The 11,162-nt window shown below is 38.3% G+C and overlaps 1 protein-coding gene across 1 annotated transcript; it reads right to left on the reverse strand.

Annotated features, from left to right (window-relative positions):
• Positions 1 to 5,818: 5,818 nt before the first annotated feature.
• zgc:56699 (uncharacterized protein LOC405758 homolog) lies at positions 5,819 to 9,278 on the reverse strand. Its single transcript, XM_059333499.1, has 7 exons — positions 9,143 to 9,278; positions 8,212 to 8,327; positions 7,596 to 7,702; positions 7,346 to 7,472; positions 7,177 to 7,260; positions 6,131 to 6,188; positions 5,819 to 6,048 (listed from the first exon to the last, which is right to left on the reverse strand). The coding sequence occupies exons 2-7, from the start codon at positions 8,294 to 8,296 to the stop codon at positions 5,973 to 5,975; spliced, it is 537 nt and encodes a 178-aa protein (XP_059189482.1). The 5' UTR covers positions 8,297 to 8,327; positions 9,143 to 9,278; the 3' UTR covers positions 5,819 to 5,972.
• Positions 9,279 to 11,162: the final 1,884 nt, after the last annotated feature.

The raw sequence follows: 11,162 nt of genomic DNA on the forward strand, positions 1-11,162 counted from the left end.
TGTACCATTCTTATCGTGCATTACTTAGAAGATGAATGGCATATGGAATAAAATAATTCCTACGCCTATTTGACCTGCATGTGGGCACACTATATCTGCAGCCAGATGGGAGCAACTGAAACTCTCCAGACACTAGCCTGATATAGCAGGGACTTGCAGCTCGCCTGTGCAGGCCTGAGACATTAGTGTCAAAAGTAGATTTTGGAAGTAGTGAGCATACAACAGATTACATTAGACTTGGATAATACTGCATAAATTGTGTGAGATTTTGAAACTGAGGTTTTGATATATTTTTGCAGTTGTTAATCCTGGTCTCATTTATTTCCATCATTAACAACTTACTACGTTTCTGGCTGTTTTTAGGTTCTTGTTTTGATATACTGATGGTCCTTTTAACAATCAAGTATTCATTTAAGCTTGTGTTAACTCAAATCCATTAAAAAAAACCCCATTGACTTTGATACGAAGGAACCAGAAGTGCAAAATTGCTAACTTATTTCTGGGTTTTTGGTATTTGTTGTAACTTTTTAGTCATTTTGCTCAAAACTACACATGCAAATCTCATGGTGGCATGAGAGAAAAAGTCAGTAAAGACAGTAGGATTCATCCTCTGGAGACCATGAATATCTGCAGAAAATCTAATGGCAATCCATCAGTTAGTTGTTGAGACACTTCAGTGGTGCACTGACCGTGAAACACGCTCTCTGAAGGAGCGGAGAAACTCATAACCAGTGCATCAGCCTGATCTTACTCCCAGCTCGTCAGACACCGACACTTTGTCGAGGCCCTCGGCGTGTGATACCGACACATCCTTTCATGTGTATGAGACGCACTAGAGTTGACCTGACTGTAATAAAAACCCATCTGCGGCAATATGAAAAGCTTACAGTAACAGATGTAATATAATTAGAGCCAGTGGGAAGGATGGGAGGTGGACAGGTCAAACACACCTCTGACTTTGACTAGTTTTCATGTCCTGTTTGGAATAAAGAATCAATGTTGTTAACAGTGGTGGGAAAAGTATTTAGATCCCTTACTTCAGCAAAAGTACTGTACCACACTGTGAAATTCACTACAAGTCAAAGACCTGCATTGAACTCATTTTAACTACTCAATACACTGTTATTAGGTTAAATTAATTTTAAAAAACAGTCTCATCACTTTAAATTGATCATGGTTTTTCATGTTTTTCACCTGAAACGTAACTAAAGCTGTCAGCTAAATGTAGTTGAGTAAAAAGCACAATATTTGCTACAAAATGCGGAGGAGTAGAAGTATAAAGTTACATAAAATGGATATACACAAGTAAAGTACAAGTACCTCAAATTGTACTCAAGCAGTACTTGAGTAAATGCATAAGACTGACTGCATAACTGCGTCTGATAGCTAAGTGAGGATTTAATTGTTTTTAAGCCCAACCCTGTTGTTTTAACCTAGCCCTAGTCAAGTAGTTTTATTGCTTAAAGTTTACTGTGACTGCAGAAGTTTATTTTGAAAAACGTTGTTGCTGACACATTCAAAACCAAAGCAAAATGTCCATATCTAATGTTTGGATGAGAACACATTGACAAGAAATGTTTCCTTAAAGATTTAGGCCGATCTAATAATTCCATATTTAGAAAGGCATGTTAACTAAACAGGAGAGAGGAAGAAGTTTCTCTTGTGACTAACTTTCCTTTGCTCCAGGGGACTTGCAGTGCTTCTCTCACTGACCATGCCTTGTACTGGACACAGTCTGGAACAGGATGTCCTGGGGCTATTTAGTTTCATTTTATGCTGCTGGTTGGCAGGAGTTTAAATATGGATTTGGGATTAGATTTCTGGCCAAAAGGAGGAAACAGTTTTAATCAGTGATGATTTATTGCTGATCGATCACAACGATGACATAATTTTAGAAGAAAAAGGTTTTGGTCTGTCATCCTGAAAGGAAATACAGTATATTACATCTGACAAACTCCAACTTAAGTTTCATTATAGATTGGACTGGAATTTAATAAACTTCAGATGTATAATATGGAAATCACCAGAAGTGGAATGTAACTAAGTACATTTACTCAAGTACTGTACTTTTTGAGGTTTGGAGTACTGATTTTTAAAATATTTATTATGAATAATAATAATAATAATAATAATAATAATAATATCTTGTCTTTAAGACCCTTTACTGTGACACAGAAAAGCATCTTCAAGAATACATTCTCATGAGGAAATATCAGCTTTAAACACCCACAGTATTTAGAAATCAGAGAACATCTGAAGACCTATTTTTATATCTAGCTCAGTATCTAATTGGCAGCACCAGTTCCTGCTGGCAGTTTCTCACAGGTATGACACACAGTGAGGTGTACGTTCTTCTGAGCACCAATTAACATTACAGGCCTGAGTTCTATAAGGACAACATGACATTTAAAGGTGTAATATGTAATTACTGGCCACGTGCTACAAAAAATAGAGGGCAGTATTTCACCCTGTGCAAGAATTACATGATTTTCTAAATGCAGCGATGGCATTGTTTAAGATTATGTAACGTTACAGTTAGATACTAACAAAACTGCAATGTCCTCAATAACGCAAAGCGAACATTCAGATTAAAATTACGACCTACACCCAAACTGATGTTCCGTGTTCAAGAGACAGTTGCAATAGATGGGTACCTGGAGAGGCTCCATCCCAATGGAAATCTTTCAACCTAAACGACAGAATAGGTTGTTTGTCAATACAACCCATATGAGTGGTTCGCTGCACAGAGTGGAGCAGAGCGTTCTAAAAATAGTGTACACGTCATTATAAATACACTGTGGTTTCTGATCTAGGAACTAGGATCTAGGTTTAGAGCAAAACACTTCCTGTTTAGGCGTTATGAAAGACAATAAATGTTTTTTAAAAATGTATGTAAATGCCAGAAGTGAAGTAGTTACAAGGATGATGTGACTACCAGAAGTGACATAGTTACGTAAAAACGTGATGCACAGAACGTGAGGCATGGAAGTTCAGTGATGTTTAAATCAGACCGTTTACTTTTGTTTTCACATGGGACATGAACCCCTTTCTCCTGGGTGGAAGTCTGGGGTCTTCTCGACCCATCCATCGCGAGTGCAACTTCCGTATTTTATACAATGCCTCAATGTCAAATTACAATTATTACGGCCGATGACGGGCTGGGGCTAGCTGGTTAGCATGCTACTTTCAGTAGAAATTTCTGCAACGCAAAACATGGATATCTTAGACATAGAATCCAAACTGTCACTTCTTTACATACTGTTAATAATGTTGGTTCATTTCTAGAATATTTTGAAAATAAAAATCTGCCCAAAATGTACACATTACATCTTTAAGTCCTTTCAGTCACAAGCTCTAGAAGTCACGAGCTTCTCCATTTCCCTCAGTAGGTTACAGATCATAGGTTACAGATATACAGTCCGTCTGAGCGGAGGCAGTGGTTCCTCAACAGGCACGAGGGTCCCGTATAGACCAGAGCTCCTGCACGTACTCCTCTCTGAGGAGTCATATCTCATCCTTACAGATGGTGACAGGGCAGCACAGAGGCTCGTCTGAACACTTCCCATTATAGCAACAACTAAAATAGACAGTCGTCACATGAGATCAATAATGCCACTTAGATATGACAGAGTGCTCTGGCTGGCCAGCCTCACACTGGGATTGTCCTGACACTCGTCATGCTCAGGTCACTCATAAAGCTTCCACCTGGAGACATTTCTCCTCATGAACACTAAAGTCAGCTGCCCTGTGGTGGAAGTACATTTAGTACTATACTTAAGTCTTTTTTTCTTCACCGGCCTCTTTATTGGGTACACCTGTTCAACTGCTCGTTAATGCAAGTATTTAATTGGCCGATGACATGGCGGCAACTCAATGCATTTAGGCTTTTAGACATGGTGAAGATGACCTGCTGAAGTTCAAACTGAACATCAGAATGGGTTAGAAAGGTGATTTAAGTGATTTTGAATGTGGCATGGTTGTTGGTGCCAGACGGGCTGGTATGAGTATTTCACAAACTGCTGATCTAATAACCATATCTAGGGTTTACAGAGTATGGTCTGAAAAAGAGAAAATATCCTGTGAGCGGCAGTTCTCTTGTTGATGCCAGAGGTCAGAGGAGAAAGGCCAGACTAGGTGGAGATGATAGAAAGGCAACAGTAACTCAAATAAACACTCGTTACAACCAAGGTATGCAGAAGAGCATCTCTGAACACACAACACGTCCAACCTTCAAGCAGATGGGTTACAGCATTAGAAGACCACACCAGCCACTTTATTAGGTACACCTTGCTAGCTAATAAAGTGACTGATGAGTGTATAATAGTTAAAGTGTACATTTTTTACTAAGTACATTTTCCTGATCATTTTATTTAAGTAAAGGATCTGAATTCTCCCTCAACCACTGTAACTGAATAATGTTGTACTTTTCTGCAAGTACCTTTTATTAAAAATAGATGATAATCATAGGAGCTGCTTGAATCAGAAGAAGATAATCAGATTAAAGTAATAAAGACAGAGAAAGTGATGATGTCAGGGGTGGACAAGGTTGACAAGTACTGCCATCCAGTGGCCATGCAGTGACAGGTACTATGTTTAAACAGCTGCATCCATTGCTTGAGATGACCATCATAATACTAGAATAACGGCCCTGTAGTTGTCACAACGGAGGCACCAGTGCACAGAATGTTTTCTGGTATGTATCAACATATATGACATTGAAATGTGTCTACTTAATTTTAAGGCCACTTCATTATGTTTTATCCATTTAAAGGCAACCTAGAGGGCACTTCATCACCTTTTTTCTACTTGAATTTTACTGTCATGTTTTCTCTGTTTAAGGGAACACTAGGTGTCACTTTTTCATTTAAGGATACCTTAGAGGGGACTTCATCACATTTTCTCTACTAGAAGGGCACTCTTGGTTGCACTTGATCATGTTTTCTTTAGGCTCCCGAGAGGGCAAACCATCAAATGTTCTCCCTCTAGATATACTTTGTTTTTTCCCCATTTCATGCACTTCATATAATTTCCTCTTTATGTAAAAGGTAGCCGTGAGGGGACTTTTTTTTTTTTTAGGGGACCTTTTTTTTTTTCTACTAGTAGTGCGCTATAGATTGCACCTCGTTTTCGCCAGTTAAGGGCCCTTCAAATTGTCTGCACTGGAAGGTCTCCCTAGATGCACTTGACTATGTTTCTTATTTTCCATTTAAGGCCCACTATGTTGCATGGAGGCATTAAAGGCACATTTGCAGATTTAAAAAAATCTCAAACATGTGGGCACACAAGCATATTCAGCTCAGCAGCACACAATTTATTCACCAGTTTGAAGATGGACTCCAAAGATTAGTATCAGCAATACCGTATCCGACCAAATGTGGAATATGGTCACAATCTCCCCTTCTATTTTGGAGTTATGGCACGTAATAACAGCCAGAAAAGTGTTTTTACATGATGTAACTTTCAAGGTACCTAAACTAGAAAATAAATTAACATATATAATTTCATACTTATACTGAAATTTTGTTTAATTTACCAGCTTTTCATATTAAATTTGTTTTGTTTCTGAATATTTAATGCTTGTTAATTTACAGAGTAAAAGAACAGAGCACTTATCTGGCTATGACTGATTTTTAGTTTACACAAGTGATTGATGCAGCACCAGATTATGTAGAAAATAAAATATTTTAAAGAATAAAACTGAATTCAAGCATATTCTTTTGAAACCATAAGGGTTAAAAATTAAGCATTTTCACACATTGCAAAGACTTCATATGAAACCTGAGAGTGATGAGCTGTATAAATAACACTAACAAAACGATTTGAAATAAAAACACCTTTAATAAAACAAGCACAGAAATTTAAACCAGTGCCATTCGTTTATGCAACAGGACGTGCAAGGAAATGCCTTAACAGTTTCAGGTGACTAAAAACAAAATTGCAGCAACCTCGATACAATATAAAAAGTAAATGACTTAAATCCCAGACCATGGGAGAGTATTGGGAGCTCTAAAACTTGGCCCAAGGTTGTTGGTGGATCTTGTCTCCTGTCTGCAGAGAAACAAGACAAAACGGATTAAGTACAAAGAAAACATACACAAACAAGTGCTCAGAGCTGAAGCAGTCCACTTACTTTTCATTTAGAACTGTGCTTACACCCCACACAAATGGAGTAGCAGCCTCATCAGCTTCTGCAAGACAAAACACTCATCAGCTTTACAGACAAAATACATTTGTTTGAAGTCTGATTCAGACTATGCAAGGTGAGAAAAATATTGCTTTAGATACTGAGCATTCAATACTTCAAACTCAGTGATGGTCACTTGTTTAAGGATGCCAAATGTAAACTGCTAGATTTGCTGCTTCTAATGGTAACGGAATCTGCATTCCAGCACCTCTAATGTTCACCAATTAAAACAAATCTAGTTTGTTCAATGCAAGAAAACTAATCAGAATCAATTTGATTGCAAAGTAGGTTTTCACATACAAGGAATGTGCTTTGGTATACTGATGCATCAGAACAAACAAAGTACTAAAAATAGAAATAGAGATTACGGCAAGTAATGAAAGTCAAAAACAGCAGCTTAAATAGAAAAAGTCCACATACAAAAATGATTTACAAATATAAGTAGGAGAAACAATTTGTAAAATATATTATTTAAATGAGGGAAGGAGCTGTGCAAACTTTCCAGGAGTGCACATGTAAGACAGGAATGTTTTACTCCACTAGATTTAACATAAAAAACATGATACATTTAAAGTGATAAGAAGTTTTCTAAAATTAAACCTCATAACAGTATATCAAGTTAAAATAAGCCCTACTTTGAGAAAATTCACACACTGCTTACACCAATAATAAAAAAAATCCAATAATATATTTAGAACAGATATAACAATTTGAGTGGAACCATTCTGCATTATATGTACTTTTAGTTTTGATATACTTTAAGTACATTTTGATGCTGATACTTTCACTGAAGTTTTGAATGCAGGAGTGGCGTAATTCTGCAGTGTGGTATTAGCACTTTTACTGAAGTAAGGGATCTGAATACTTTTTCCACCACTGGTCGGGTGGCTACACATTATGGTGCTGTAACATGTAGTGGGTGGGCCTGGTCCCTTGGTTCAATCAGATAAAAAAATAATCTGAACAATCAACAAGTTTGTGATTAATAATACCTTCATCCCAATCTTCAGTCATGTTCTGGTTGACCCAAGTGCTGACTGGAACCTGCCATTTACAGTGTCCATTTGTGGTTCCACCTGTAAACAGAGCAACATTCAGCTCAGAAACATTGTAAGCGCATGTTGCGGAGTAAAAGAAGAGACAATTAGGTGATAATCTTACCATTTTCAGTGTCCACAGATATTCTGTCCTCACAGGTTTCAGTGTGGTAGGTCAGCTCCTGCTTGGGGACCAGGTGGCGAGCATTAAAAGGGCAGGTTTTAAGCTCGCTGGCCAGTTTTGGATGATTCTGCATCAAGAGACAAAGGAAAGTTACACTATACATAATACATGTCACTGCTCTCTAATGTAAATCTGCAACCTCTTTTCATACCTGCTGGTGTCAGCTGCTATAAAAAAGTGCTCGACTCACCTTCCTGCATTTTATGAGATGGTAAGGGAAGCGGCAGGACCTGATCTGGTGGTTCTTGTCAAAGGGGCACTGCAGAATTTTTTCCGGGTCACTGTTTCCCTTTTCATCTTTAAAGTCAGAAGAACCAATTCATAAAATTCAACCTTTAATATTTACTTAAAAAACAATGTATTGCTACCTATACACCAGAAGACTTTGAAAAGATTTGGAAAAGACTCCTGGAATAGTCTTCCAGGTCAGCTCACACCTGCTCATATCTAAAGACAAGTGTTAGTCCCAGCCTCGTGTCAGACAGATTCTACAAATACTGTCAATCTTTCAGGGTCACTATTTACAAGACTACAACTAGATTCTTTTAGCATTTTTTCCCTACCATGCACTTACTTTACTAAGAAACAGCGCCCCCAAAATCCTGCTTGTGCTTGTCTTTAGTAAATCTAGGAGTTTTACTGGAGCCACAGCGTGCTCCCATCGTCCCGATTATTAAGTTTAAGGTAGTAATCTGCACTCCTTGATTTACTTAAGACTTTCAGTTTTTAGTCTGGAACTGTGAAAATCGTTTGGTGTAAGCCCACCATAACATGTTGAAAATGTGAAAGAATATCTTTAGTATTACTAATTTCCTCTGCAACCGTTGCCCGCTCAGCAGCAGCAGTCTTGCATGGAGCGCTTGATGTTCCAAACCTGATGGTGTTGGCCATCTCCAGCACTGATTTATGGAGGACACTGAAACTGGGAAGTGTCACAATTCAAGTTATAATGGAATACAAAATGAAAAAAAAACAAGGCAGATAAAAGCCAGAAACAACTGAAGTTTCTAGATGTAAATGTAGAATTCAAAAGCTGCAGAACCATGACAACCAGTCAGCTAATTAACTTGAGGGTCCCTCTCCAGGTGTGGCAGATTATCCACCATGCATAAAACAGACCCATTCTTCAGACCTGCTATAGACTACTAAATTGTTTTATTTGTATGGTATGTTTTTATTTGTTTTTTAACGTTGTATTATACCAAAAACACCTGAGTATGTCTAGTTTTAAATGCAAAAAAGCCACGTGATCCTATGATCTACTAAGATGTATATATGACCTTTTTATTTCTTAAGGTATTTTCAAATACATCATTACAGAATATTAACAAGTAAACTGCTTACTAATGACAGTGGTTTGTGATCCGGGGAATGCATAGCATGCATCCCAGATTTGCAATCAGCCGCTTAGTGCAACAAAGTTTCACCAACGTGGTAATAAGACCAATAATTTGATTTAAAGTGCAGCTATATTTTCAAGCTATTTACATGGATAAAAGGGCAGCTTTTCTTTAAACACTCCTTGAACTATAGTGTGCTCATCACATAGACTGTATAAAACAGGCTAATCGTCAAACATTTGCCGTCTAAAACTGCAAAAAAAAGTTGGCTAGTGGCCATGTTGGCGAGTCGCCCAGCTAATTGAACGATTATAAATACGTTACGTTTCATATCTTAACTAGTGAAGTTAACTACTAAGTTAAAATGTTTAAATGCATAGATAAGACGAAATATTACATTTTGTTGGCCTTTGTTCTTCGCCGCTCCTTCTGCCCTGCGACCACCGATCTCTAATTGGCTCCGCCCTGAACTCGTTTTACCGAACACCGCTAAGTCACGTGATTTCCGGTTTAAAAAATAACAAAATTTACATCAAAAAAACAAAATTTTAAAAATAAACTCCATATATAACAACCTATTAGAATAACCTTATTAATAACCTTAACTGGAAAAATATCTGTAATTAACCTGCTAGATATGTAATCAATAATAAGGTTAAAGAAGTATCTTTTAAGATAATTCAGAATTCAGAATTTACCCATCTAAAGTTTTTTTTTTTTTTTTTACAACGATTTAAGAAAGACATTAACCCTAAAACAGGCAGGAGTAGAAAATAAGTTGCAAAAAATAATTTAGTGTTATCACTTATGTCTTTAGGCCCTAAGAAAAATATTTCCACATTCAATATATATATATATGCAATATTTTGGATTTTATGAGTTGTATCTCCCAGGATACGTTGCCCAATAAAGGTATACACAGAGCCCAAATGATAAACATATTAATGTTTAATTTGATGAAGATCTTTTATACATTGTTTTATTCTTTGGTCATTTACATTACACACAGCACTTTTAAAGTTGATTTTATTCATTTTTACCAATCCAATTTAGTAATCACATAAAAAAGTGACACAAAAACGGAACATTTCATAATGAACATATTGAACATTTTGTGCACTGAAGATTACATAAAAACAAAACAACACAGCAATTTCATTTTCTCAAATGATGCATACACAACTGAACACTGGAGAAAGCTTCGTGGGTCCAGGTTTTCCATAGCGGTGGGAACTCTATGAACAATACTCCTTATTTCCTGTCTATATTTCATTTTTTATGGAACACTTGGAAGCAGTTGCGTGGGTTTTTCCCGGTGACAATGCATAGACGAACACCACATTTTGTGCAGTAGATTGTTGTCTGTCCTTCTGGGCAAAGCCTGCACCTTCCCTTGTCTGTGAAGGCTGGGAAGTGATCCACTTGATCAAGGCGGACATCAGCCATGGGTCTTTGGGTTGTTGGCCTTTGTATGCATCTGGTGGGGCTGTGCACATTCTCCTCCCCTCCCTTGGAAGGCCTTCCCTTCTTCTTTCCACTGTGGATAAGGGCATCTGCAACCTCCAGCCTGAATTCCTTGAGCTTTTTGTGCTTTTGCACACCGATGCTTTTGGCATCTCGACGATACAGCAGCCATCCATTGTTGATGGCTATATCAGCCATTTGCCAAAAGAGGCCCAGGTACCACCGGTGGGACCTTGCAGGGGTGCGGTACAAGGCCACCATCATGTCAGCAAGGTCAACTCCTCCCATGTGGACATTGTACTGTGACACAATGTTTGGACAGGGAACAGCAACTCTTCTTCTCTCCTCTCTGGAGAAACGCCGGACTTCCTTGAGCGGGCTGATTGCAGCACAGGAACTAGCTAAGGTGACAGCTTTGTTGTCAGACCATTTTACAACAGCCACTTCTGCCTCATTATCCACCCTGTAGTCAAAGCTTCCCCTTCCTTGCCTCAGCAGAGCACGGTCATCCTCAAGTGTGCACCCTTTAAGCCTGTTCTTGCGTATGGTTCCCAGACTTCGCAAACCAAGGGACTCCTTCAGATGCACAATGAGTGGTAGGGAGGTAAAAAAATTGTCAAAGTAGACAACACACTCTGATGGGTTCTTAATTGTCTTGCAAAGTTGAATCACAACATTGGCTCCAACTCCAAGTTCTTTGGCTGGACCCTGGTCTGTGCCAAATGTGCTCTTTCCTGTGTATGTCAGGAAGTCATACACTATGCCAGAAACGCCTGCTCGAACAAAGATCTTGAAGCCCCAATGGTGAGGTTTGCTCGGGAGATACTGTCGGAGAGACCCAGCCTTTGTTCCTTTGTAAGGGACCATCATCTCATCTATTGAGAACTTGTTCTCACTCTCAATTTCCAGACACTTCTTTCTTACGTGCTCCAGCACTGGTGTCACTTTGCAGA

The sequence above is a fragment of the Centropristis striata genome, chromosome 5 (assembly GCF_030273125.1).
Source record: "Centropristis striata isolate RG_2023a ecotype Rhode Island chromosome 5, C.striata_1.0, whole genome shotgun sequence".
Classification (NCBI taxonomy): domain Eukaryota; kingdom Metazoa; phylum Chordata; class Actinopteri; order Perciformes; family Serranidae; genus Centropristis; species Centropristis striata.

Excerpts from the sequence above, each read along its gene's own strand:
- zgc:56699 (XM_059333499.1), bottom strand. The coding sequence starts at position 8,296 with ATGGCCAACACCATCAGGTTTGGAACATCAAGCGCTCCATGCAAGACT. Across the intron at positions 7,473-7,595 it reads ATCTCATAAAATGCAGGAAG|AATCATCCAAAACTGGCCAG; the intron begins GTGAGTCGAGCA and ends CTCTTGATGCAG. Across the intron at positions 6,049-6,130 it reads AGCACAGTTCTAAATGAAAA|ACAGGAGACAAGATCCACCA; the intron begins GTAAGTGGACTG and ends GTTTCTCTGCAG.